Source organism: Phoca vitulina, unplaced genomic scaffold (assembly GCF_004348235.1).
Source record: "Phoca vitulina isolate PV1807 unplaced genomic scaffold, GSC_HSeal_1.0 scaffold28, whole genome shotgun sequence".
Classification (NCBI taxonomy): domain Eukaryota; kingdom Metazoa; phylum Chordata; class Mammalia; order Carnivora; family Phocidae; genus Phoca; species Phoca vitulina.
Window position 1 is genome coordinate 2,422,001 of NW_022589731.1, and position 27,706 is coordinate 2,449,706.

Genomic DNA, 27,706 nt, shown 5'->3' on the forward strand with positions numbered 1-27,706 from the left:
TCTCCATTGGAATGGAACGTGGGTGGGGCTGAGAGGGCAGGGGCTAGGGGCAGAGTTCACTCCTGAAGTGAGACTGAGGCTGCCCCATTTTCCAAGGTCTGCCAGCCTCCCTCATCTTGCCCTGGGCGGGATCTCTGTATTGTTCACCGACTGCACCAGCTGACTCCAGAATGTCTGGCTAGCGCTGCAGTCCTAGCAAGTATCTGGCACACAGTAGGTGCTTAATCAAAATGTGCTGAGTCTCTCCAATCAGATCTGAAGTTCCTTCACATTCTTAACCCTGTCACAGCACCCCGAACATAGTAGGTGGTGCCCAATAAATTTTTAGTGGCTGATGGAAGGGTGCATACTCATTACACTCAGTCCCAAGGGCATTGTGGGGAAACTGAGGCCCAGCTTACCCCACTGCCCTGGGGTCCTCTTGGCACCCAGGGCCCTGCATATCCTCTCGTCCAGGTTTTGCCCCTTGAGCCACATACAGGCCTTCTCAGGCCAGGGTAAGACCCTGAGCCTCGCTTGTGCTGGGCAGACAGGCTCATGGAAAGCCCCCTGGCCCAGGCCCAGCAGAACGTCCCTGGAAGGCTCTGGTCCAGCATCTGCTGTAAAGCCCTTCAAAGAGATTATTTAAAAAATTTATCCATAACCAATATGGTCTATGGCAAGATGGATGTTGCAGGAAATGGGAGTCTGAGCAAGAACAACGGGCTTATCTCTCATGTCTGCTGGGAGCAGGGCTCAGCAGGGCTGGGAGCAGCCCCTCATAGTGTGTGCCGGCAACCCCTGGGCCTCTCCTCACCCCCACCCCTCTCTTGCTCTGCGTGGGTCTGGACCAATCCCCTGAGCCCTCGGATGCAACGTAAACGGAACAGTGTGAGTGTGTGTCTGTGCGTGCGTGTCTGTGTGTGTCTGTGCATACATCACTGCTTGGGAAATCCCCACATCTGGTTCACACGTGACCGAGCTGTTCCCAGAAGGCACAACTGGGAGGGCCTGGAGGACAGCAGAGGGTCAGGAGTGTGTGAGCTCTCTGGGGAGCACAGAGTTAACCCTCTGGCACCAGAGCTCAGGATCTCTGGCTAATGCTGGGCTTCTCTCCCCAGGAGAAGCCAGGAAGGAGACTGGTGCCCAGAGGGCTTTGTCCTGGCTCATTACACAAGTGGGCGAAAATGGGTCCCCCTCATCTTCACCTGCAATATGAAAGGCCTGCTTTTTCTTCTGTCCTATCAATCATGGTCAGTCATCAACCACTGGGGAGACTCCCTGGCTGGAGAGTCCTTCCCCAACAGAGATGAATTAGTCGGATTTTAATGAGCACCTTGAGGTCCCGGGCACCTGGCTAGGGCGAGCATGGCCCTGGAATTGTATGCTCTTTCCACAGGCAACGGTGTGTGTCCCCCTGGAACAGCTGGAAGCTGGAGTCCTCCCGATGATAAGGAAAGGGTCAGAGGTGGCCAGCAAGTTCTCTCCAGCCCAGGCACACGGATTACTTTTATAATTAGAGCTTTTTAAGCTTCAGCGACATTAGCAATCGAGTGGCCATCTGTGACAGCATCTCTGAAATAGCACCAGCAGTAGGTACCGCAGGGATATGGAAGACGAGCCTCAGCCTAGTTTAGAAGACGCGGCCCCGCCAATGCTGAGACCGGCCAGATGTCCTCTGTACGGCCACTCTCCCTCTTCTCCAGGCTGACTCATTTAAAAACTTCCAGGCACCGGGGTGGAAAGCCTTGCTCGGCTCCCCCAGGCAGGGCTGTGTGCCTCCCACGGGCAGGCTCCCTCGCGCTCGGCCCCACCTCCGCCACAGCACTTGGACGTTGTAGCGTAACTGCTGTTTACTTTCCTTCCTCCTCCAGCCAACTGACAGTCCTGAGGACGGGGACCTCATCCTACCCGTCTTGGTACCCCACGCCTTCCACGGCAGGGCCTGGCAAAGCAGGTGCGCGGATGGTCGCTAGAGAACTCGACAAGGCGGCCAGGGCAGAGCCAGGGAGGTCAGCTACGGGTCTGGCAGGAATGAGCTCCTCCCAGCAGGGAGTCCAGGAACCAGCATCCCTTCAGAAACCAGCTTCCTATCGATTCAGCCTGGAAGGGTGCCCCCGCCCCCGCATCCCCCTCCCCCGGCCCCGGGGAGAACTGCCCTGAGTGTCCACTAAGCTGTGCGCTGAGAGCAGAGAGAGAAACCAAGGTCATCAGGGAAGCGGAGGAAAGGGCCCTTTTCTGCACAACCCTGTAATCAAATGCAAGTGAGAAGCGGTGAAGAGCTCTTGGCACCATGAGGCCCCAGGGAGGGATGGTGCAGGGCACGGAGCTGACAGACCAGAAGAACTTGTCCCATCCTGAAAGATCTGCCTGAAGGGTGTTACATCTGCATGTTTGCTCGGTTTCCCCAGGGGGCCACTGCCAAGGTACAAAGACAGTCTTAGTTTGGCCTCTGGTCCCCAGTCTGTCATCACAGCTTTATAAGGACCTCACCCTCCTGCTGGGGACACTTATGCACCCAACCCTGACCTGGATCCAACACGAGGGGAGAGGCAGCCCCCACACCCCTGTGGGGTTTCCTCCAACCCTGCACCCGTTAGACCCCCGAAACAGGGTCAGGGGAAAGGATTGCCGAGAGATGACGGCTCTTCCTTCTGAGCACAGGGATGTGAAGGGACCTTGACACGGCCCAGTTTCCGAGGTACAAGACTCCAGTTCTAACCTTAACAAATACATCTTCGTCCCCGTTGCCTGGGTCATGCGTGGCAATGACAAGATCCAGGGAACAAAGCAGAAGGAGTCAAGGAAAAAAGCTCCCCCCCCCCGCAAAAGTCTAATTTTTACTGCAGCTTTGGAAAATTTTTCTTTGCCTTCACATTTCAGAACTGACCAATTATAAAAAGGCCATGAGCCAACTAATCACACACGCCACATTTCTGTTTCTAAACAAAGTAACCCTAGATCAGAAAAAGGTGCTAAAACAATAAGTAATGAACATTTCCCCCAAATCTTTGTTTTTCCGCTGGCTTCATCGTTACTGGAAATGTTGCTCTTCTGTCACATGCCCATAAATCAGAAAGCCGAAGGGAGGAACACATTATTTTCTGGCCGAGGGCTGCGGTGGGAAGCCTTTCTTTGCTGGACCACAACGTGGGTGTTTCCTACCCCCAAGAAGACAACCTTGTGGAAAGAAAAGGCAGACGGGGTCTCGTCACTGCCTTCTGATGAGGCCAGCAGGGAGGCCAGTGGTTGGGCAGGCCCCTGGGCCGTTCTCCAAGCCCGGACTGCTGGACCATCACTCTCTGTCCCCCAACGGGTCCCCCTTCCCCCTGGGGGCCGTCTCACCCACTTGGGAGACAGCTGAGGGCACCTTCAGGGCCAGCCCCATCAGTCCCGGGCACTTCTACCCCGAACACTGCCATCAACCCACGCGGATGGCCCATCTCAGGTCCGAGCCTGGCTTGATCTCACAATCCCTGGAGAGCCCATCAATACTCCCGGGCCCCGCCAGCAGAGAGGCTGATGCGGCGGGTCTGGGCAGGGCCTGGGATCTCGTACTTCAGCGAGCAGCCTGAGCACACCTCCAGCCTTTCACTTGCTGTTCAATTTAGGACCATCTTTCTACTTTCCTAGCAGAGGAAGCTGGCGAGTCTGCAGCGCGGGGCAGAGAGAGGCTCGGCAAGCAGGGCCGAGGGAGCGGGGCTATCTGGGGTGCGCCGGGGGATGCCAGGAGCCCTCCGCGTGCCTCCACCCCGGGCTCCGGGTCCAGGCCAGTGGGGCAGTGGGGCCGTGCTCCCTCTGGCTGGGGGAGGGGTGGCGCAGACACACACACACACACACACACACACACACACACACGTGAGCAGCGCGTTCACTTTCTCCATCCCATCACTGCCACATGGGCTGCGCGTGGAGCTGCCAGATCAATCCGCCTCCTTTCATTTCCAATTAGCTGGCTTTGAACTCCGGGGGTGACATCAGGCTGAGGACCCGGAGCCACGAAAATGAGAATTGTTTAAAAACACCAGCCCCGGTGAGATGTGCCAGAGGGCAATGCCTTCACGAGACACGTTCACTTTTGGAACGGGCTGTCGGAGGGTGCCAGGAATGTCTTGGCCGTGTTCACCAAGCAGCCTGGGCCTTTCTCACTGAGGATGGGTGTCCTGGGCAGACAAGAAAGCCTTGGAAATTGCTTTGAAAAGTCTTGCTGATCTTGCCTCCAAAGCTTCCTTTCCAGACTCATCTCCCAGCCCTCTCTCCACTCCCGCCAGGCTGGACACCTCTCCTTACCTCAAATTCCTCACCCTGATTCCAGCCTCTGAGTCCTCGCTTATGCCCAGCCCTCCCACCAGAGTGCCCACCCCTCTGCTCATCCCCAGCCTCCCCCATCTTCCTAGCCCTGTCCCCTTCTGGTTGACTCCCACAGCCTGTGGATCTGCAACCTAGCCTGTCTTGCATTTGTTAATGAGTCCCCAACACTATCCTGCTTTCTCAATTGAAGCTCGAGTTCTATGGGGCCAGGGACAGCACTTAAGAGAAATGGGAGCCTCTAGGAGAGCTGCCCTCTGGAGGGGAGTGAAGGCTGCTGCTGTCTGCTCTGTCCCCTCCCCCTGTGGCTGGGGAGCAGGTCAGGCCTGGGGCCAGGATAGGGCTCCTTGCCCTAGGGGGCCTTCACCTTGGGGGAGGACAGCCCCAGAAGCCTTATAGCCCCACTTTCTCCACATGCATCGTAATGGCCCTACTCACACCTCCGCCTAGTTCCAGGGCCTAGGGGCAGTGTGACCTGCAGGGGACCAGTTCTGCCCACTCCCACCTTGGACAGGCAGAGCCCCTCTCTTGGCGTTCTCTACAGGAGGAGGGTAGACAAACTTTAGAGTAGCCAGTACTTATGGGCTTTAAGCAAATCCACTTCATTAAAAACCAAATTCATAAAAAGATAAATGAAGAGGATAGTGGTCGCATCCTGTAAAGAAGCCTTTTCCCCAATTAAGAATACCTGACGACCAATAATGTCCCTCTAGATGCCTCAGTCGTATTCTCTTGGGGCAGCCCCATCCCAGTCTACGGACCCTCCCTCCTAGAAGCCTTCAGAGCCCAAGTCCTGGTCACCCTTGGGCCTTGGCTCAGGATGGAACAGACTTCAGTGGAAGAGGTGTGGATCAGAAGGGCCAGATTCAAATCCTGTGTCTACCTGGCCAGGTGACCTGGGGCAAGTCCCTTAACCTACCTTTCCTGGTCTATAAAATGGGGACAAGACCATCTGCCCAGGTTGTTGCAAGATTTACTAGTGATTATGAGATGGTGCACACTCCACCTTCTCCTGTCTGATTGAGAGGGCTCACTTCTTGGAGGAGGGCAAAGAGCAAAGCCAGGGGTCTCTCCTGTTTGAGAGCTGGATACCTATGATACTGTCTCCTATTCATAACAAAAATGGCTTAACCCTCAGCGAGCGTTTACTGTGCCAGGCACAGTCTTGGAGTTAACACTTCATAGGTAGTAACTCATATTCAAGCCTCAAACAACCTGATGAATCGTCATTCCCATTTCACAGACAAGGAAACTGAGGCACAGGGAAGTTAAGGACTCGCCTAAGACTACACAGCTGGCAGGGCTGGGGCATGAAACTAAGCACTCGGGCTCCAGAATCCGGGTTCTGAACTCTACGAACGACTCTGCAGTGGCCGGGTCTAGCTTCTGTCTCCTCTTGAGGCCAGGCCTCGGGCTTGGAAAATGAAAATAAATGCTTCAAGTGGGTCTTTTAACTCACGGACCAAGGGTAAGACCAACTTCTCCCCTCCTTCCAGAATCCATCAATACTTAAACCAGTAACAGGGGCAGTGGCTACCATGGGGACCTGGCTATGCGCCAGGACCTCTGCTACTTCGATCCTTACATTTAATGAGACAGACACTATTTTTACCCCCATTTTCCTTAAGGGGGGTAAAGGCATAAGGGGGTCAGAGGTTAGGGAAACTGCCAGTCACAGAGCAAACACACGGCAGAGCTGGGGTTCCAACCCTGTCCATCTGACGCCAAAACCTGAACTCTTATGTTCACGCAACATGCTTCTGTGCCCACCAGAGTAACACTGATCTCATTAACTCCGTCCAGTAAGGCAGATTTTATGATCAATAAAATGGAAGTCGGACCAAACTCACCAATTTTCCAAGGAGAAGTATAAAGTAAACAGGATTTCAGGAGGAACATCAACACTCGCCCAAAAGAACAAACTTGCAACACTCTTGAGTAACCTCATTTGCGTTCAAACGAGCTGCAGCTCCTCACAGGACTGCTGGATGGGATGGAGCATCAGGCCCTCTGCCTGGCAACAATCCGGGGCCAAGACGAAACCTCGGGATCCGTGGCCGCCTGCCCCCCCTGGCGGCGAAACTCGGAACTCCACAGCCGGGCTGGGGAGAAACGCAGCTTCCAGAAGTGAGAGGAGGGCATTGGGTCGTTTTCAGGTGTGAAGAGCACCCTGTGCTCTGGGGAGCCTGCTCCAGCCCCCTCTCAGCTCGTCGAGGAAGCCAAGCACCACTTCTGGCAACAGGACCTCCCTACCACCCGGCCCAAAGCCCCCTCACTGCATCACCTCCTAGGACCCTCTGCACTTGGCATGGGGCTCTTACGACTTCATTTTACAGGCATGACGGCCACTTGTTATGTGTCAGCCTGGCTAGGCTACAGTTCCCGGTTACCCCACCACTCACTATTCTAGGTGTTGCTGCGGAAGGTATTTTGCAGATGTGACAAAGTCCGTAATTAGTTTATTTTGAGTGAGATTATCCTAGCTACTTGGCAGGGGGGTGGGTGCTGAGTCAATTAGCTGAAGGGCTCTGAGAGCAGAGCCGAGGCTTCACGGAAGAGGAAATTTCACCTGTAGACCATGGCCCTGGTCTGCCCTTGGACCTCGGACTTGCAAAGCCAGCCCCGACCATCGTGTAAGCCAAGTCCTTGAGAGAAACCTCTTGATGCGTAGCTCCCCCTGGGTCGGTTTCTCTAGTTGCACCCTGACCAATACAACAGACCGGTGAGGCAGCCGAGCTCAGTTGGAGGGGTTGGCCCAAGGCCACATGACTGGCAAGCGGGGCTGACTGCCGCTCCCCAGCACCCACAGGAATCGCTCATACAATCATCGAAATCCAGCCACGCAGCTCACCCTCTGTTGCTGCTGGAATTCTCATGACCTCTCACCTATCTCCTCTCCTGGTCCATCTCCACTCACCACCAGTCAGAAGAATCCTTCCGAGATCTAAGTCACATCATGCCCCCACTCTCCTCAGAATCCCTTAATGGCTCTTCATCTCACTCACAGTGAAAAGTCAAAACCCTTGAAATGGCCTGCAAAGCCCTACGTGCAAAGCCCTACATGGTCTGTGCTGCTTCCCCCACCTGGAGCTACCTCTCTGCTCTCACCTTCTACCACCTTGCCCTCCACTGTTCTCCACCCCAGCCACAAACCTCCCTGCCATGCCCCGAGCAGGCCAGCAAGCATGCTCCCACCCCAGGGCCTTTGCACTGTTTATGCCTTTGGCCTGGAGTATTCTTCTTCAGGTACCCATGTCACTTCTTTGCTTCCCTCTAACAGGACATTCTTAGATATATACACTTCATCACCCTAGCAGACTGCAAACTTCTCGAGGACAGAAAGACCCATCCCTATAACCATGACACCCGACACAGTACCCAACCTACAGCTGCTGGTGCTCAATAAGGCCAGCTGAAGTCTCTGGTCTCCGAACAAGCCATGCTCGGTCCTGCTGTCCCACCTTTGCCCAAGTGCTGTCCCTTGATCACCAAAGTTGCCTGTTCTCTGCCCCCAACCAGCAAAATTGCTCCTCTTCCCAGATAATTTCCCCTGATTTGAGGCTGCAGGGAGCCCTCTGTCCAGACCTGCAGTCTCATCCACGCACGTGTGAGCTCCTTGACCCAGCTGCTCCTTCAGCCAGCACGAGGGGACCCCGCTCCTAGTGTAGGCCCTGCGGCAAGGCCTTCCCTCTCAAGGTGGTGGGACGCAGATCATACACAAGAACACCCACGAGAGAGAGTGTGGTCCATGATGCATACAGTGATGGGAGGGGGCAGCTAAACACCAGAGAATCGGGGCTTCTCTGAGGTGACAATTAAGCTGAAATGTTAAGAAGGGGCGGCCGTGTGAAAGATCAGGGAACGGCATTCCAAGCAGAGGGAACAGCATGCGCTGTGTGAAAGAGAACAAGCTTGCTGTGTTTAAGGAAGGGAAGCTGAGTGGTATGACAGAGCAGAGGGGGCAGGGGCGGGCATGTTGGGGGTGGGTAGAGCCTGGGGCGGGACAGCAGGCGAGGGGCTAAAGCACACAGGGCTCTGTAAGCCGGATTAAAGAGCTTCTTCTGGGTGGGATGGGGCAATTTAAGTAGAAAAGCACATGATTTGATACTTGCTTTGAAGAGCTCACTCTAGCTGTGGTGTGGAGAACAATGTGGAGGGGCAAGGGTGGGAGCAGACGGACCCAGAAGGAAGCTGAGGTCTTCCTGAAGAGAAGGGAGCTTCCATCATAGTGTGATGGCGGAGGAGGTCGGGTTGGCAGGGGAGAGAAAGGGAGGGGTCAAGGGCCACTTCCTGATGCTGGGCCGGAGCAATAGCATGGATGGTGGAGATGCGGGGAGGAGCAGGTTCAGCGGAGGGAAGGAGGGAGCAGAGAGAAGACTGAGGCTACGCTGCCTGCCAGTCTCAGGGTCACCGGTCCTGCCTCTTCTAAGAGGCTGTAAGCTGCCTGAGAACTTTCTTGCTGTTGACTCCACCTTCCCCAGGCCTGGCTTCAAGTCTTGGATCTGCGCTCAGTAAGAGACCCCTCAGAGGAGGAGGAACTGGGGCTTTGGGAACTAACAGGTGAAAAGGGATGACCAGGGAACAGCATCCATGTTCTCTGTGCACACACTGCTGCCTGGAGTGACTCTGGGAAGCTCCGCGAACTTCATTACAGAGCAGGCTGGAGCCCTGAACATGGACTCAGATCCTCACTTGGCCACGGACTGGAGGCAGCCACCCTCTCAGAGCCTCAGTGTCTCATCAGTAAAATGGGAATCCCACCGCCCATATGCAATGAGCCTCTTGGGCAGCAAATGAGAAAACATATGTGAAGTTGCCAGCCCCTAGGGGATCCTCAATAAATAATAGGAGCTAGCACTTTGGGAGAGCTTTCTAGGTTGCAGTGTTCTAAGCATGCTTGCGTATATTAGTTTGTACAATCTTCATTATAACCATATGAGGTGTGTATTAGTCAGTGTTCTCCAGAGAAACAGAACAGGATGTGTATATATATAGAGAGAAAGAGATTTATTTTAAGGAATTGGCACACGTGATCATGAGGGCTTGGTGAGCCCAAATCTGGGGTAGGATAGGACAGTAGGCTGGAGACTCGGAGAAGAGTTGCAGTTCAAGTCCAAAGGCAGTCTGGTAGCAGGATTCCTTCTTTTGAGGGGAGGTCAGCATTTGTTCTATTAAGGTCTTCAACTGATTGGATGAGGGTAACCCATATTATGAGGGCTAATCTGCTTGACTCAAACTCCAGTGATTTAGATGTTCATCTCATCCAAAAAAACTACCTTGACAGAAACACCCAGAATAACGCTTCACCAAATATCTAAATACCATGGCCCACCAATGACGCATAAAATTAACCACTACAAGGTGGGTATGAATATTGTCCCCAATGTACAGAAGAGCGAACAGGCACAGAGAGGGTAAGAAATCTGCCCAAGGTCTCAGAGGAGAAAAGCAAGACTGGATATTACTGCTGTCTGGCTCCAGAGCTTGCACTTTTAACCATGACACTAAGTGGCCATTATCATAAGCCAGCATAAATTAAGTTTCTCTCTCCATCCTTTTCCTGGCCTGAGAGTAGAAGGCAGAGAAACCGGGGCAGGCTTGCCCTGGGTGAAGCAGCCTGGGTGGGGCCCTGCCTTATTTAGGAAGCAGCACAGAACCTGAGCCTTGGAAATGCAGGGTAGGGGGACCTGAGAAGTTATCTGGGCCAGCCCTTGACTTTTTAGAGGGGAAACTGAGGCCCAGAGTAGAGAAGGGACTCACCCAAGGTCCCAGGGCTTTAGAAAATACTGATGATGACAAACTTATACTTGTATAGTAGTTATTACGTCCTAGGGACTATTCCACATGAACTTACTTAAACTGCTATGTGTGAGGTAGATACTATTGTCATCTTTGTAGAAAATGAGGAAACTGAGGCAGAGTTTAGAAACTTGCCCAAGGTCACACAGAGCAGAATCTGAGCCCAGCCACAGGACACTATACCTCTGAGGCCCAAGCAAGGTTCTTGGGTGGGGTTGGGGGGTGATGTGACACAATCCCAAGTGTGCCCCTCCTTCCCAGTTCTCCCTCCCAGGGCTCTGACTGCAAGCGACAGCTGGGGCCCATATGCAGTACGCAATTCCTCAGGTTCCTAATGCAGCCTCCCCATCCTGTTCACGCAGGAAATACCCTTCTGCACCAGTGGGTGGGCAGACCTGAGACACCCCCTGCCCAGCTGCCAGGAACGTGCACACATACGTCTCCTCCCACACCAGACACCTCCCAAACAGGGACACAAACACACATGAACACAGACTCTAAGAAGATACATCCCAACACACTGGCACACACACTTCAATACCTGTGTGCCCTAAGGAGTAAACACACCCTCACGGCATACAACTATGAAGACCCAAGCATGTCCATACACAACCCCACCTATACACACATGCCCCCCAGTACATACACCAGGGCACAACTTTCCTGGTCCCTATAAACATATAAGCAAGCACTTGCACACACAAAACATAGCAACCCATACTCAGAAACACACACAACATACAATTACACCTATCCCAATTCACATTCTATCCCTCATACATGGGCACACACACCTCTGCTGATCCACAGGTCAAGGCACTTCAACAGATATCTCCCCACGGGAACCAATAACTTGAGCCACGTGTTTATACATACTCCCACATCCCCGAGGGCCAAGAACCCCCAGATGGCTGCTGGTCCCATAACTCACCACCCCCATAAATAAGGGCAACACACATGTCAACACAGATCGCTTAAGTCTGCCGCCCTCCCCCCTACCGCCCGCCGCCAGACACACAGCCCTAACTCCTAGGGACCACCCTCCCCCAATGAACTGTGCGTCACCCACACCCAGGCACGTGCAGAACCCCGCCTCCCCCACCCGGAGAGAATCCTTCTCTGACCCCAGCCGACATCGCCCAGCGCCCAGCTCACAGCGTCCGAACACTTGCCCCGCCTCTCTCCCTGTTCCCACCCCTTTCGCAAACTCTGGGTGGACCCTGGCACCTGTCAGGCCAATGCCAGGGCCAATCGGCCCCCTCCCATCCAGGCCTCTGCTGCCACCACGTAGAGCCCCCACCCTCGCAGCAATGAGAAAATGCTCAGAGCTGGGGGAAAAGGAGAAGGTTTGCGTTGCAGGCGTTAAAAACTCACAGCCACTCAAGTAGGACCCCCTTTTCAGTCCAGGATCTCACCTTCGCAAGGGAAAAACCCTGCGTCTCTGTTAACCCCCTCATCACCGCCACACCACCGGAAGGACCCAAGGAGAAGTCACAGCAGTGCCCAGCAATAGGCACCGCAGCCCACGGGGGGAGGGGGAGTAGGATCTGGCTGCCAGCGTTGCGGGGGCCCTTCACGAGACACCCCCACACCCTCCCATGCACCCACCCGCATTCCCACCGGGAGAACCCGGGGAGAGCCTGAGGGGCTCGGTGGGAGAAGGAATGAGTACCAGAGAGCTTAGGGGCCATGGGCTGGGGAGAGGGACACCTGAAGGGAACACCGCCCCGCGGGACCACGGGGCGGCCGGCAAGGACAAGCCCCCAGAAAGTCCTCTGCAGGATCCGAGAGCGCGAGCGCGAAGCGGGAGGGGAGGTTGGAAGGAAAAACGCCCGGAGGCTCCCTTACCTGATTTCCTCTTGGAACTGCCATAGTCCCTGAAAAAGAAGCAACAACAGACAGACATGGTTAGGGCCGGGCAGGGGCGCGGGGCTACGGGGCTGCGGGGCTGCGGCTGCGGGGCGCCCACGGGCCGGCTGCAGACGGTCCCCGGCACCACTGCTCATGTGATCCTGGCTGCCCGCGAGCCGCGCGCTCGGCAGCCGCACGCACTGCGCGCCGCGCCAACCCGCTGGTCCCCCCGGCAGCCGGGCCCGGGCGCGAGCCGCGGGCCCCGCCCCGCCCGCCGCCCGCACCCCGGACCCCGCCCCGCCCCCGGCCGGCCAGACCGGAGGGGCTCGGTCGGCACCTTCCCGGTCCTCAGCGGGTGGGGGAGGGCGGGGCAGGTTCTCACACACTTCGTAAATAGGGAAACTGAGGCCCCGGGCGCCCGCTCCCCTCCCCTACAGAAGCTTCCCCTCCCAGTTCTTTGCAACGCTTGCTCATGCCCACTCAGACTTCCAGTCACGACTGAAATGTCACCTCCTCAGCGTGTCTTCCTCAACATCCTCCCCATCTCCTCTCCTCTGCATAATTACAGATTTGTGTGACCCTTAATTAAAGTCTGCCCCTGTCCTAGACCCCAGGCTCCCTGAAGTCACACTGTGGCTTGACTCCTCCCATTACTTCCCCTGGGTCCGGTGTAGGTGCGGATATATATTGGCTGTAGGCTGAATATTGAACAGATAGGTCTTTCACCTTAAAGGCTCAGGCTGGGAAACGGATTCAGCAGCGGTGAGGGAGGGCACAGCAAAATGCAAGGGTTAACTGTGAGGCTAGGAATAGTAAGAATGGAGGTTGAGCTTCTGAGTGAGTACTGGGTTCAGATCTCATTAATAGCAATAACTCAACACCTCCCAGCCTCCATTAACCTGCCCTGGACTACCCCAGGCTGGGGCCTGCCCGGCCCTCCAGCAAGGACTTAATCCAGACTCAGGATCACGTTATTTCCCAAACCCTGCCCTTGTTTCTGCCTTTGGCCCCTCCCACCACCGCTTCCATTCACCAATCCTCCGGGAGCCGGAGCCGAGCGTTACAGGCCTCTGAAAGGCTGAAGGCTCCTGGAGGGCTCAGGAGAGGTGGGGGTCTATCCGGAGACTAGAGGAAATGCCTTTATTTTCCCTGGGGGATCAAAGAAAATGCCAATTGCTGGACTTTGGTCTAAGCGAACTGGCCGGCTAGGTCTGCTGGAAAGAAATGATTTTGTGGAGGAAGGAACAGCAGGTTCATAAGAAAGAGGGTCAACCTCATGGAGATGCCCCGAGATTCTGATTCTGGAGGCCTAGGGGTATAGCCTGAGCTTTTGGGGAGTTAAGCACCAACGTGATTTGCTTGCACAGCCAAGAGTGAGGGGTTCCACCTCTCCTAGGCTCCTAAGTTTTCTAAAGTTTGGGCTCAGACCCCCAGTGAATCAGAAAGCTGGGGCTGAGGCCCAGGAACCTGCATTTCTGATACCTTCCCCCTACCTGCCCATCTCAGTTTGAGAACTCCCTTAGTATTCCATGCTTCTTTCAATCCTCACATCCACACTAAGAGGAAGGTCCTATCACCCCCATTTTACAGATGAAGAAACAGAAGCTCAGCTACTGCCCAAGGTCATCCAACTTGGAAAGAGCAGTGGTATATACACCCACCTGCCAAGAATGGAAATGGCAGGGTGGATGGGGCAGAGGAGGACCTGCTAAATCTGTGGCCTCCAAGAGGAGTTAGGAAGGTGGGGAGTTCCCATTCGCCCCCCACCCTGACCTGGCAGTCCGGGCATGCTCATCTCTCTAGGACAGAAGGGAAGACCAGGAGAGACTGTGTCCCAGAGTGCCTGGCTGGGCCCCTTGAAGCTCACATGGTGGCTATGTCCTGCTCAGCCAACTTGCCACTCCCGGGGAGGAATTCATTTCTCAGGCTTTTGTCCAGAGTGAGGGAGGCCTGGGAAAGGGAAAGGTGCCTCCCTGCTCCGCTATGTTCCTGCAGGTCCTGCAGGAGAAGCCCTCGGGGCCCTGGGACCACAATGGCCCGCTGACCATCTGCTGGCTGCCGGTGGCCCAGGCGGACGTGGCTTCCTCACAGTGCCATAGCCACCTACCTTCCTCCTCTCTCGTTTGTGCAGCTGCCGGCTGCCCAGGATTCGCTTTGAGCTTGTCAACAGCACCAAGAAGGGAGGCAGGCAGGTCATTCTCAGGTGACAGGAGCACACCGAGGCTTGGGAGTGGGAGAGGGACGTAATTTCCAGGTGCCCAGGTCAGCAATACTCAGCTTGGTTATTCAACAGGTTCATCTGGGGAGCTGGTTACCAATTCAGGCGTGGAGCCCCACTCCAGCCAACCACACTGTCTGCATCTCTGACAAGTGCTGGCCGAGAACTCCATCCCTTCGCTACAACCCTGACAGGCAGGCAGGAGTGGTACCAGGGGGCACTGCAGTCTCCATCAGGACCCCAGCCACCGCTAAGAAACATTTCTGCTTCCTAAGAACGATGTGCTTGCAGTGCCAAAGAAGCTTCCAGACAGAGCCCCGGCCGGCCTGTCCTTTAACGGAAGTATAAGCCCTTTCCACCGGGACCCCTCTGCAGGAGGTGTGGCTTCCACGGTTTACAGGTGAGGAGGGCAAAGCTTAGAGAAGTGACAACTTGTTCAAGGTCACACAATGAGTAGGGGCAAGGCTGGGATTAGGCACGGAGAACCCAGGTCTTGGCGCTCCGATCCTCAAACACTGCCACCCCAGAGCCATGGGTGCAAGGAAGGGAGGGGAACGTCTGACCCAGAGAAGCACCTGGGTCAGTGGGGGTGGCCGAGCTCTGACTGAATGGTGGGAGTGGCCGGCACAGGGCACCTGTCCTCCGGCCCGAGCAGACCTGGCCCTAAGAGGGAACCTCTTGCAAGTTTCTGGTTGGGCACCTTTGAACAAAGCCATTTCGTATTTTCAGGCGCTGGATATGCTGAGAAGCGGCTTAGGTACCCAGTGGCTGGGACTCCCCCATCCCTCACATATCAGGGCACGGGCGGGGGGAAGGCAGGGCCTGGCCACCTCCAGCTGCCCTGCAGTCAGTCCTGGCCTGGGCAGGACTGCAGGACCCTCTGCCGGGGTTCAGCTCCCTAACAACTCAAGACCCCATCCCATTCTTCCCCTCCTTGCTCCAATTCTTGCCCAGAGCTGGTGCTGACAGCCCCCACCCTGCTGGTGATTCCACTCAGGTAGGTCACAGTCTAGCCTCCTTGCAACTTGCTGCTGAATCACTATATCCCAGGGAGCTGCAGGAAGCAGAAGGGGAGGGGAAGGCCAGTCTCCCTCTAGTGCCGCCAGAAGCTAATGTAATTGCAAAGGCTCCCAGGCTGTATCCTGACCTGGTCCCAACAGGCCACTCAGCCTTCTCCACAACTGGTACTGAGGATGACTAAGCCCCCAGGTACAGTGACCCGGCCATTCCAGGCAGACTGGGACAGTTGGCCAGCCTCTGGTCCATAGGTCTGGCCTGGCTGGGGGGGAGAGGGGTGGAGTTCCTCCAACACAGCACTGTACCCCTCCCTCATCTCAGACTCCTGAGGCCTCCCCCATCCGCTCCCCCACAATCTCGGGATATAAACAGTTCATCTCCTGTCCCTGCCTCTAGGGTGCAGGGGACAGGTTCCGGAAGCAGAGAGAGCCCAGTTCAACCCTCTGCTATTTGCTGGCTGGGTGGCCATCTTGAGCCTCTGTTTCTATATCCGTAGAATGGGGATAATAACAGTACCTTAAGATTTAGGGAAGATGAAATGTACAGTATGCATAAAAGGGCTTGCGTAGTGCCCGGCCCAGAAAATGCCATATAAATTGTCCTTGTTACTAGTCTTTCACACCTGGAACTGACCCCACCTCAGTTGCTAGCCAAATGGCAAAGTCCTGTTTAAACTTGGACGTCACCATGTTGCTGGCAGCACAGTACCAAGCAGGGGCAACTCCAGCCCTGTTTGCAGAGTTTTGCGCTTTCGCAGACACCAAACAAGCCTGCTCTCTGCCGAGTGCGCTCCACCCAGGAAGAGCCCTTTTCCATACAATGAACGTCTGAACAGGGCTCGTCTGGCTACAACCATACTTTCAGGGAGACACTGACCCCCAGGAATTGGCATGCCTGGGCTCACTTATCAGGTGCCTTTAACCTCCCAGAGTGGCCTACTCTCTGAGCCCCAAACCACAAGACATGAAGGTCCTGCATTTTCATGCTATGGCTGAAAGGTGGGTCAGCTTACTTTCCCCCCCTTTTTTCCCACTTTAATTTCTCTGGGTGAGACACGCTGCTCTCCTTCTGCAGACGTTCTAGTGAAGGGGCTGGGCTGGAGAGAGCAAAGCGCATGAGGCCGGAGGTGGGGGGCAGGAAAGGCAGTTAACAATTCCTACCTACTGGTCACCTATCTTGGCACACGCCGTCCCACTCTCTGCGCTCCCCTGAGAGTTCCTGGAACCCATGTGACCTTCAGGGCTTGGAAACAGGCAGGGGTGGTGGTAACCCATTTTATGAATAGGAAGACTGAGCTCCTGAGGGCTTCCGTGGTTTGCCCAGCCTCCCGAAGCTGAAGTGACATTGCTGATGGGGTCCTCCCCACCCTGAGGCCCGCCGGGGAGCGGGCTGCAAGAAGGGATGCAGGAGCAGCAGGGACAGGTTCTTGCTGGGGAAAGGAGGCGGCCGTCCTGCCAGTCAGGGATCCCCCGGGGTAGGAGGGCTGCTGAGGGTCTGGCCAGGCCAGCTCTGTGGAAGGACGCTGAGTCCCTGCTAGGTGGAACTCTGAGTCCTCTGCTGCCTGCCACCCCCTCTCCCTCCCATTCTTGCTCCCATTAGAGAGTGCCCTGACAGAGGAGGACGCGCACGCAGGAACTTCCAGCCTGATGTTCTCACCCTCCTGTCTGCTGGCTGACATTGGCCGCTCGGCCCAGGACGCCCGTCTGCAGGGCCTGCTGCTACTTGGAACTGCGTGAGAGGCCTGCTGGCTGGCCAGCCGGCTGGCTCTGGGTGACCTTGAGAGCCCAGGGTCTCAGGGGGCCTGGGTGGGGCCTGGACTCGGGGGGCTGGAGTGAGGGTATGCAACCGTGGCCAGGGCAGTGACATGGAGCCCATGAGATGTGTAACAATGATCTTGACTGACATTATCCGCCACTGAGCATGTTTTCAGCTCCTGCCGTAGGCTGCTTGTGAAGGCCTGGGCAGGCGCAGGAGAAACAACCTGCTCTGGCCTGCGAGTTTAGGGTGAAGTTGGGGGAATAGAACTAACCAGCACAGTGAGAAACCTAACATTCTGAGACATTCCAAGAGGCACAGGAGTGGTTATATTCCAAGTGCAGAAAAAAGAGAGATCCCAGAGTCATGGAACATCTAAGATAGGCTTCCAGGAGCAGTGGGCTTTGAGCTGAGCCTTGAAGGATCAGAGGTATTTGGATCCATGGAGAGGGCAGAGGGTAGTGGAAGGCTCTAGAACCAGGAACAAGCAGCTCCAAACAGGAGGAGTTGAACTGGGGAGGGTGGGTAAGCAGATGGACAGGCAGGGAAAGGCCAGGCCGGAGGGAGTGGGGGAAGGGGTGGGGTGGGGTCGATGTCCCTCCGTGAAATCCAGAAGATTTCGGAGTCAGGGAGGGATGTGGTCAGAGTGTGACTGGAGGAAGATTTTTGTTAAGAGGCGAGGCAGGCGGTCGGGGGGCAGGACGGGAAAGAGCTAATGCCAAGTCTGGCACTGACATCAACAGATCCCGGTTCTGGGCCCAGCTCTGCCCCAGCGGCTGGTGCACCTGGGCAGGCCGCTTCAAGCTAACGGCTTTCAAATCACAGGCTGTGACCCCTCACTGAGTTCTGAAACCAACCTGGTGTGTCCCAATAAGCATTTTAAAAATATAGACGAAACGATGACGTCCGTCATGGTGAGGTCAGTATTGTCTTGTGAAACCTGTTTCAGATGTCCACCTCCTTACTCATCTGTATTGGGTTGTGATGGGAAATGTGTTACTATGGCAGAAAAAGTGACACTGACAACAGTGACCAATGAAGGTTCGGGCCCGTTTCCCCAGCCCTCACGGGAGGGTACTCCCAGGTGTCCGCACAGCCCGTTGATTCTCTGTGAAACCAATGCAGTGGGGCAGAGCATGTTGGTCCAGACGCTGAGGGAGGAGGGTCTGGGCAAAGGCACTTCAGGTCAGCTGAGGTCGGGGGACGGCTGGGGGAATTTCCCACCCCGCTTAGCCCCTAGCTGGGATTCTGTTCTGGCTTTTCAGAGCCTTTGAACGGAATGGTCCTGCGGGGCAGCGACCTCTAGGGAAGGCAGACGGGGGGATGAATGCTGTTCTTTGCCCCCATTTGTGCCCTGATGTAAACTGGGGCACTGAGGGCCCTTGTGTCCGACAAGAATCCGTCCTTTCTCCATAGGATGTGTTTTCCAGGGTCCCGAGAATGGGCCCCATTGTGGCCATGTGGCTAGTCCAGAGAGGCCGGAATTCCTGCCCTGGGCGAAAAAGCCGAATTCCTGGGGAGGGAAAGGGTCTTGGGGGCCCCCCAGGCTGAGTCTCAGAGAGGCCCATGCCAGGGCTACGGCACAGTCCAGAAACCTCCCTGGCCTTGTGCTTATCTGCCGAACATCCCAGAGCGTCTCTGCCGCAGCTCCACCCACAGCAAAAAGACAAAGCGCTGTCTATCTGTCTTCTCTGGCTGGACTCACCATTCTGGGCAAAGGCCCTGAGCATGCTGCCAGCCCACGGATGGTTCCACTGTGTCCAGGCCTCGGAGCAGAGGGTTAAGAGTGTGGGTGGGGTGGAGCCTGGCTCAGCCACTTGCCACTCGGTGACACAGGCAAGTCACTTACCCTCTCTGGACTTTCAGTTGTCAAAGGGAGACACAAATACCCTAGCTTTGTGGTGGGAATGACGTGAGACCATGTGCAAAGCTCTTAAAACAGAACCTGGCACGTGGAGAGAACCCTGGCCGAGAGCCTGGCTTCACAGCAGGGGCTCGATGGAGTGTGGATGGCGGCCAGGATATAGGAATTGCTGATGGGCCCATCCTTGTGGGTATGGACTTCATAAGGATCTGGCCCTATTGCCCAGGGGGCCAGCTCAGGACCCTGAAAACAACGGGCCTGGGTCTCCACTTGTGTGCATGCCAAGAAGTCCCACCTGGATGGCAGCTGATGAGCAGTCTGTGGAGGAGGGGGAGGCGGGGGTGCAGGCACAAAGCTGGTTTCCTCGAGGGAAAATGAGGCTGCTCAGCCCTCTGGCTGCAGAGCGCTGTGAGCCTCCCACAGGCTGCCTGAGCCTCGGCACCCTCTGCTGTCTGGCTGTGGGTCTCCCTGGACTTCTGGAAGGGGCAGTGACAAAATGCTGTGCTGGGGTTCGATTGCAAAGGTCCTGGAGAGAGGAGGGCAGAGGGGGTCTTCCATGTTTGCAGGCTTTCCCGGTCTGTCTCCAAGGACATTTGTCTGTCTGTCCACCCAGCCGTCCATGTCTTAACTGAGTGAGACCCAACCCAGTCTTGTGTCTGAGCAGAAGACACAAGAGTTCTGCCCTCACAGAGCACACTGTCTAGCTGGGAGCGACAAGACAAACACACGGGAAAAGAAAACATACAGTCACTTTGTGATTTGATATCCCGGTCAAAAGGATTTGTTGTATAGGAATTTCCTGGGAAGGGGAGGTCAGAGTGGTCTGGGGCAGTTGGGAAGGGCTGTCTAGAAGAGGGGGCTCTAGAGCTAGCCTTGAAAGATGAATATTAGAAAGAGCAGAGGCAGGAAGGAGGTTTAGGTAGAAAGGAGGAGGTGAGCAAAGGTGCAGGGGCAGGAACAGATATGGGATCTTACGTGCGTGTGGGGGGGTGTATGTGTGTGTATTGGCGTGTGCTCGTGTGTGTGTTAGGAGCAGAGGGTGAGGAGACCTCAGGGAGGCTGTCTGCCTGGGGCGGGGGTGGGCAGGACCTGCACCTGGGGCTGGACTCAAGTGAAGGCACATGGCTTAGATTTTAGAAGAAACTTGGTGGGAGAAACCCAGGGGTGATGCGTGTAACAAAAGGTCTTCCCCTAGAAGGTGGCAGCACCAAGCTCCGTGACAGACAGTCCGGTTTCCATCTGGTTCTGCTTTTCCCTGTGTAGCCCGTGGGATGGGCACTTGTTTCAGGGAAGACAGAAGACTGCTTCGGTCCACTTTATAGTGGCCCCTTTTGCAGAAGTGTGCATGATCTGTGTGTCTGTGTGTGTGTGTGTCTGTGTGTGTGTGTGTGTGTGTGTGTGTGTGATACACACTGGGGCCGCACTGCTAAGCAGACCTCCAGGTTGGCCCCGGCTGTAGGCCACTCACTCCCCAGCCCTGGCCTACCTTCGAGCTAGGCCAAGGGCTCTCTGCTTCCCACAGACGCCCAGGAGCCTCCAAGGCCCAGCTGGGCTTGTTCCTGCCTGGAGCCACACAGTGAGCAGCGGGGAAGCAAGGCTATTTGTGCTCATGGCCTCCTCACGCGCCCTCCCACCCTCTCCAGTGTTTCACAACATTCCAGCCCAGAAAGTCCATTGCGATTCTGACCCCCATGGCACCGAGTGTCCCAATTCTGTCCCCAACACCTAGTGGTGCCCCAGCCCGAGCGGCCCGATAGAATGGTGATCACCGATAGAAATGGCCTCCATCTGCACTGGCCAATCTGGTGGCCACTACCATTGTGTCTGTCAAGCACTTGGAATGTGGCTAGTATGACCCGAGAACTGATAATCTGATTTAACACAAATTTTAATTTAAATAGCCACAGTGCACTGCCCAGTACATTGGACAGTGCGGGCTAGACCACTGAGCTGAACGCGGCTCGTGCGGGAGATACATATGTATGCAGCTGCCTGGCTTCAGATCCCAGCGCTGCCAGATCGTTCTGAGGGTCTCTGTCTTCATTTCTGCTCTGCAAACTGAAGAGCCCAATAGCACCCGCCTAACTGGATCGCTGGAGGACAAAAGAAGTTGATGCCTGTGAAGTACCTGGGGGCCAGCAGGCTCAATAAAGGCGAGAATGCCTGAGCCCCCTGCACAGCCCACTGGCCCCACCGCCCAGTCACAGAGCCCTGCACAGGCCCAGTGGCTCGGGTGGGGGCGGAGCAGCTTGGGAAGGATGTGGGGAGACGGGCCTGGCTGGCCCTAGCGGGGTGGGCCAAGGCTTGGGGTGCTTGTTTAGAGATGAAGAGACCCAGGCTTGGGGGGGGAGGGAAGGTGGGGAAAGCCACTTCGCCAAGACCATGTGGCTGGTGGGTGGCAGAGCTGAGTGGTTCAAGCCCCATCTATGTGGCTGTTAGATTTTCCTATTCCCCAGGAAGCCCAGCTGCTGCCAGGCTGCCAGGCCTCCCGGGGGCCTTGGCCCTCATTGGTTGGAGGCAGCAGGGGTGACAGCCAAGTGTGGGTCCCCCTCATAGCTGGACCAAGCAGTGTTGCTCCATGAAGGAGCAGGCAGCTGCCACACTCAGCACACTCTGGGCCCAGGGAACCTGGGATGCTCCGGGCCAACCTGGGCCCACGGCAGGCTGGGGGCTTCCGAAGGGCACTTCCTCAACTACTGCCTCCCCTGAGCAGCATGTGAGAGAGAGGGTGGACCCAGGAGTCTCGAAAGATACCAAATCGGGCTGCCCAACGTGGTGGTGGGGGGGTCCCAAGACCTGGGTTTCAGGTTCAACTCTATCTGAACCAGAGCATAACCTGGGGGATGGCCCTCTCTCTGTGCCTTGGTTTCCCTGACTGAAAAAATCAAGGACTGGGTCCCTCTAAACTTCTGCAGAGAGGCCTCCAGCTCCGGGCCCCAGACAGGCCTGCACGCCACGTGCCACGGACGGGCAAGCCGGAGCCCTGGGTACCGGCTTCCTGCTCCAGCCCTCCTACCGGCACTGAACGTGCTCTCTCCTCTGGGTCAGCCAGGCTCCAACCAGTGAATTCACTGCTCTCCAGGACACCCATTACAGATCCCTGTGGGCCAGCCCTGGGCCACCACCTTCACCCTCTGCTTTGTAATGACACCTGAGCGTCTGCTGCCAAGAAGTCCTCTGTGGCCCTGGAGGAGGCCTGAGCCCTTGGACCCCAGAGCATGGAGGGGAATGGGGAGGGGGAGGCAGGGGGTGGGTCAGGACCCCAGAGCATGGAGGGGAATGGGGAGGGGGAGGCAGGGGGTGGGTCAGGCCTTAGTAGGCGTCACCACTGAACAGCCCTCCCACACTGAGTGAGCCCTTCTTTCCCAAAGATGTGTGTGGGTGTGTGTGTTGGGGGAGGGGGGGATACTGCTATTATCGCTCTTATTATTATTATATTGTAATTGACAAGAATGGTACTTTTTCAAGCATTTACATTAGACCAGCTACCAGCTCATTTTATTCTCACAACACTCCTATGTGGTAGATTCTCTTATTTCCTCCATGTTACAGAAGAGAAATGGAGGATCAGGGAGGGTATGTAACTTGCCTAAAGTAACACAGCTAGTGAGCCCAAGCTGTCTTAGTCTAGTGCTCCAATCATTTACCACCTGTGGCTGTAAGGACACCTTAAAATCCAGATACGCTAAATTAGGAGTAGGTAAGGAAAAGGTAAGATGGAGGCAAAGACTTGGGGTCAACACCATACAACACCATCGAGTTGTAGACACTTTCTTGGGGAGGTTACAACTTCAGCTCTCGTGTGAGGAAGGGGACCCCGGCTAGGACATGTGGTGCAGTGTCCCCGACCCCTCGCTCGGGGAGGCGGTGGTTTCTGACTCTAATGTGGCCTATCCAGAGCGCCCTGGTGGACGAGTTTCCCTGGGCAGCTTCTTGGAGGCTCTGCCATGAAGGGTCTGCAGCCCGAGGACAGCCCGGCCTCACGCAAGGGCAGGATGACAGTCTCCAGAGGGGCTGTTTCTCTTGGCAGAGTTGTCATGAATTCTGGGAACAGAGACGCTGGCCTGATGCTGTCCTGGGCTCTGCCTCCCTCTGATTTTCTCTCCTTCTGACGCCTCCAGAACCTGGCCTGGCATGGCACCCTCTTTTCCTTTGTAGTTCTTCCATTACTACGATGTCTTTGCTGTCTCCTCCCCTCCACGGCAGGCCGCAGGAGGCAGGCCCGGTCTCCCCAGGCCTCACCCAGGGCAAGACACAGCAGGTGTTTGCTGAATGAAGGCACCAACGTCCTGACCACGGGCAACCTGGCTCGGGGCTGCCGGGGGCTTCTGAGGGGCTGACCAGAGCTGCGGCATGATCCTGAGCTGGCCTCGGGCAGACCCTGGGTCTCTACCCTCCACTCCGTTTTCCCCGGTAAAGCCCAGTGGAAGTGCTGCTTCCTGCAGGGGGGTCCTCCTTGATGACTATGGGTGGGTCAGCAAATGTGGATGTTAGTGTGTATAAAATGCTGAAGTACTTGGACAGTCTCTGTGCGCAGAGTTCACCCTGATGGCTCAGTGCATTTCCCCTCCATTGGTGAGGATGGCCTCAGTGTCCTGGGCTCCATCCCCTGGCTGTGACGTCATGCAGGGTTGCCATGGGAACTACCGGGCCAGCACGGCGAGGCTGCAGGCTCTTGCTGACAGCCTGCATTCTGCTGCGGGATGTGTTACTGCCTCACATGGGCCCCTCCCTTCCCCAGCTGGACCACAGTGCCTCCTTTGCCTGGCTCCCCCGTGGGCCCGAGTCTGAGAACAAGGGCACGCGTGTGCTTAGGAAGGGCGGCCTGTTTAAGAGGCTAGCTCAGCAGCGAGCTGAGATCTGAACCCAGTGCCGGCTGACTCCTAAGCCAGTGCTTGGAACCGTCACGATCCTGATCTTTCTATCCTTCCTGTCTATCAGCCTTCCCACCCTCCCGCTCAGAAGCCTCCAAGCCAGCACTCACAGGCCTCCATCAGCCCAGGCCCTCTCCCTCCAAGCAAACTGGTAACCTGGGGTAAGAGCTGTGAAGAAAAGGGAAAGGTTGCAGAGATGGAGAGAAAGTGAGGTCTCTCTGAGGAGTGAGGATTCTAGGAGAACATGAGGAGCAGATGGAATGGGGGACGGGGGCTGGGGCCTTCAGGCTGGGGATGGGTAGGGAACCAGGCCTCCCAGGCCCAGGCCACCTCGAACCTGCTTGGAAGTCATCCTAAGCACCGTGGAGAGCCATGTCAGTGGTAGCTTACACGGGCTCTTTGGAAAGCCCCCTCTGGCTGCTCTTTGGAGGTGGACGGGGGAGGGGGGAGCAGGAGAGCTGGAGGAAGAAACCTCAGTGGGTGCATAAAAGCCCTGCCCTTGGGTGGGACCACCAGTCCTTGGCCAGCTCCCAGAACTCCCTATGGGATGAGGCCCCAGTGGCCCACAGGGCATCTGGTTGATCATGCACTACTTTTGGCTGCCTTCCCTCCCCTGCCTAACTTCACTCCCTCACTGGCGTCTCCCGGTATCACCTCCCAAATAAACTGCCTGGGTTCAAATCCTCCCCAGACCTGCTTCTGCAGTATTCTGAACCGAGACACCTGGTTCTCCCTGTCTCTGACATGAAGTATCCACTCCCCCCCCACCCCACTTACCCACCAAGATCCTCATAGTCTGCCGGACCTAGCACATGACCAACACATAGTGGGGGCTTTACCCAGACATGCCAACATGGGGACAACCCATGTCCCCTGTCCTCTGGCTCTCAGGGTGGCTGCCTGCAGCCCTGCCGGCCTCTGGGAGGCTCTGACCAGTCAGACAGTCTCACAGGTGCCGTCTCTTGCATGAAGTGGGGGCCAGAGCACTTCCTGCCATTAACCTTAAATTCTCTGGCTTGGCAGGCACCGCCTTCTGTAACTGGGAGCCTGCTTCTGCGTAATTAGATTGGACCTGACCACAGTCCAGCTCCCACTTCCCTGGCCATTCAGAGACGCCGGCCCCTCCTCCCAGCCCATCAGGTAGGCTTCGATTCGAGTCTCCGTAAAGGTTGAGCTCGGGCCGCCAGTGCCCTTCTGTGCACCAGCATGCGGGATGCTCTGGAAATCGGCTGGGGAAGTTTCCGAGAGCCAGAGGAACACTGGACTCAGTCAAACAACGTGGTGCTGGTCCAGTTTCTCTGGGTGACCTTGGGCAAATCATCGCCCCACCCCACCCCCCAACCCTGCAGAACCTGTCAGTGCAACGTGAGGGCAGGGCTGGAGGCTGTCTGAAGGCTGGAGCTGGGGCAGCCCTCCCCTCCTGCCTCTCAGTGGGATGCAACCCGGACCCGGACGGCAGAGGCTGTTTGGATGGCTCCAGAAACGGCCAACTGACACGGCTGCGCGCTGAGCGTCGCGAGGGCACTGGCTGGCCAGGCCTCTGGCTCCTCCCTCAGCACGTCGCAGCCCAACAACGGCAGCGGCAGTAATAGGTCCCAGGGATTATGAGCACGTGCCAGGCAATGTGCTAAGCACTTGGTGAGCTTTACTGAGGGTGCGAGCCAGGCTCTCCCACCGGACTGCCGGATTCTCATCATCTCTGCCACGCATCAGCTTTGCAAGTCACATGACATCCCTTTGCCTTAGTGGGTTTAACTGGAAATTGGGGAAAAGAAGGTTGCCCACCTCATGGATAGATGCAAAAATTAAATGAGCTAAAACACATACATTGCTTTCTGCTAAACCCCTGCCCTGCCTGCAGGTTGCCGCAGTAGAGTTGCTCATCTTGTGGCTTAGCCCCTAGGCCTGTTGCCCCGTGCCCACTGGCCTTCCCAGATGCCCTGTGGGGCGAAACTGTGTGTGCACTTCCTGGGGATGGGGATGAAGTGCAAGGTGGGCACCCGAAGCCCTCCACCCGAGGCCCCCACTCAACGGCCAGTCCACCTCAGAGCAGCACTGAGAAGGTGAAGCAGGCCTTGCCCGCGGGCTACTGAACAATTTGTGCAAGGGCCAAAGCAGCCAGAACTAACAGAAGGTCTAGAAATCAGAGCAGAATACAGTAGAGGAAAGAACCCAGTCTCCAGGAACATGTATCTCCTCTTCCCAGACAGCAGCAAGGGAAGGGATGCTAATGGGGGCTCCTTTTGGGGAAGAATTAAAAACCTCCCTCTGGGATCTTTTTAGGGTTACGTAAAAGTTCTAAAACTTGGGTGCCTGGGTGGCTCAGTTGGTTAAGCATCTGCCTTCGGCTCAGGTCATGATCCCAGGGTCCTGGGATGGAGTCTGGCATCGGGCTCCCTGCTCAGTGGGGAGCCTGCTTCTCCCTCTGCCCCTCCCCCTGCTCTCTTGTGCTCTGTCAAATAAATAAATCAAACCTTTAAAAAAAAGTTCTAAAACTGGATTGTGGGGATGGTTGCACAAAACTCTAGAAATTTACTAATAGTCATTGGATTAATTGTACACTTAAAATCAGTGGTTTTTGTCTCATGTCAATTATATTTCAATAAGGCTATTTGAAAATAAAATCTCCTGCCTAGCCTCAGGTAGGGAGAGCCTCAGGCTGTGTGTCCTGGGGTGGGGCAAAGGGAAGGGGGTTCCCATTAATTCAGGGTTCCTCATGTGATAAATGGGCCACGTGACAGAGAGGGAGTGAGGGGGGCTTAAGGGCTTGGTTTGATGCTGGGGTCAGAGCTGAGCCCAAGGAAGGCCCAAATCAGGTATCAGTCTGGGTGGCACCTGGCTTCCCTTTCAGGACGACAGAGTGAGGCTGGTTCTGGAAGCATGTCAGAGGTCTGAGCCACAGCAGGAAGGTGCTCCTGGGAGCTCTGGAGGCTGGGGGCGGGGGTCTCAGGGAGGGTACCTGGAACTGGCCCTGGGGCTCCTGAGCCTGGTATCTTTTCAAGGATGTGGGCTGACAAGAAGCCTGGGCTCCCCTTAAAGAGTCCCCACATATGGAAAGTGCCCTCATCTTGTACCTTCAACAGCCCCCATCTGTGACCACAGCAACCATGGAGTCCTAATTCAACTATTCTGCCCTCTGGTCAGATACAGGTCCCAACTGGCAATTTGGAGCTAGTCACCCTGGCCATGGTCCCCATGCTTCTCTCCATCACACACCCCTGTGTGGTTAGCTGGGTGTAGATCTGAAGTTGGAAGGGTTTGAATCCAGTCTCTGACACTGACTAGTTGAGAGGTAACTTAACCAACATGAGCCTAAGCTTCCTCATCTACAGAAAAGGAGGCATAAATCTCACAGAATTATACTGTTGGTTAAACAAGATCATGCTCAAGGACCCAGCACAGTTTTTGGCGGTATGAGCCAAATCTACGGGCATCTGCCCCCACACAGGCAACTGTAATGCCCCAAATTTCCACAAGGTGGAGCCAGATACACACAGATCCCAAGTACTAAGTCACCCAAAGTTAAGAGGTGCCTAAACTCCAATCTATGGGGCTTGTGAAAGGGAAGGGTCACATGACCTGCAGAATGCTTGTCTCTTCCACATCTGACTGTGTCTATGAAAGTCTTTCTTTCCCACAGCCATCAGGCACCCCTGCAGATTCCAGTTGCTACATGCTTGGAGCATTGCAATAGCCGGCGGGTCCTGATAAGATCACAGAATGTCAGAGCCAGGAGGGACCCTAGAGAACCCCAAATTTTGCTCCTTCACCTGACGCTGAAACACAGAAAGGGTTAATGACTGTCCAAGGTCACCCCCTGGACACTGGATGCCTCAGGCCCAACTCCTCTGGCCTAGCCCTAGCCAACGCTCTCAGTCTCCAGGAAGACAGAATTTCTTTCAATTCCTTGAAACTGCCCAGCCTCAGGGACTCTCTCTGACCTGAATGTCCCTGTCTCCCATTCCCCTGCAGTGGGTGTCTCTGGCCTCACCTCTCCAGGGAGGCTGCCCCGACCACCTCACCAGGCTAGCCCACTGCTGT

At 55.9% G+C, this 27,706-nt stretch overlaps 1 protein-coding gene across 6 annotated transcripts in view; it reads right to left on the bottom strand.

Moving 5' to 3' along the window:
• Nucleotides 1–27,706, bottom strand: part of SH3PXD2A (SH3 and PX domains 2A) — a 229,114-nt gene that overhangs the window by 65,964 nt on the left and 135,444 nt on the right. For 5 of the 6 annotated variants that reach the window (XM_032423478.1, XM_032423479.1, XM_032423477.1 and 2 more), the window contains one exon: nt 11,935–11,963. In XM_032423478.1, coding sequence (XP_032279369.1) covers nt 11,935–11,963 — 29 coding nt within the window. Of the gene's footprint in view, nt 1–11,934; nt 11,964–12,274; nt 12,307–27,706 lie in introns of those variants that run through there. The other variant, XM_032423483.1, reaches the window with a different exon arrangement.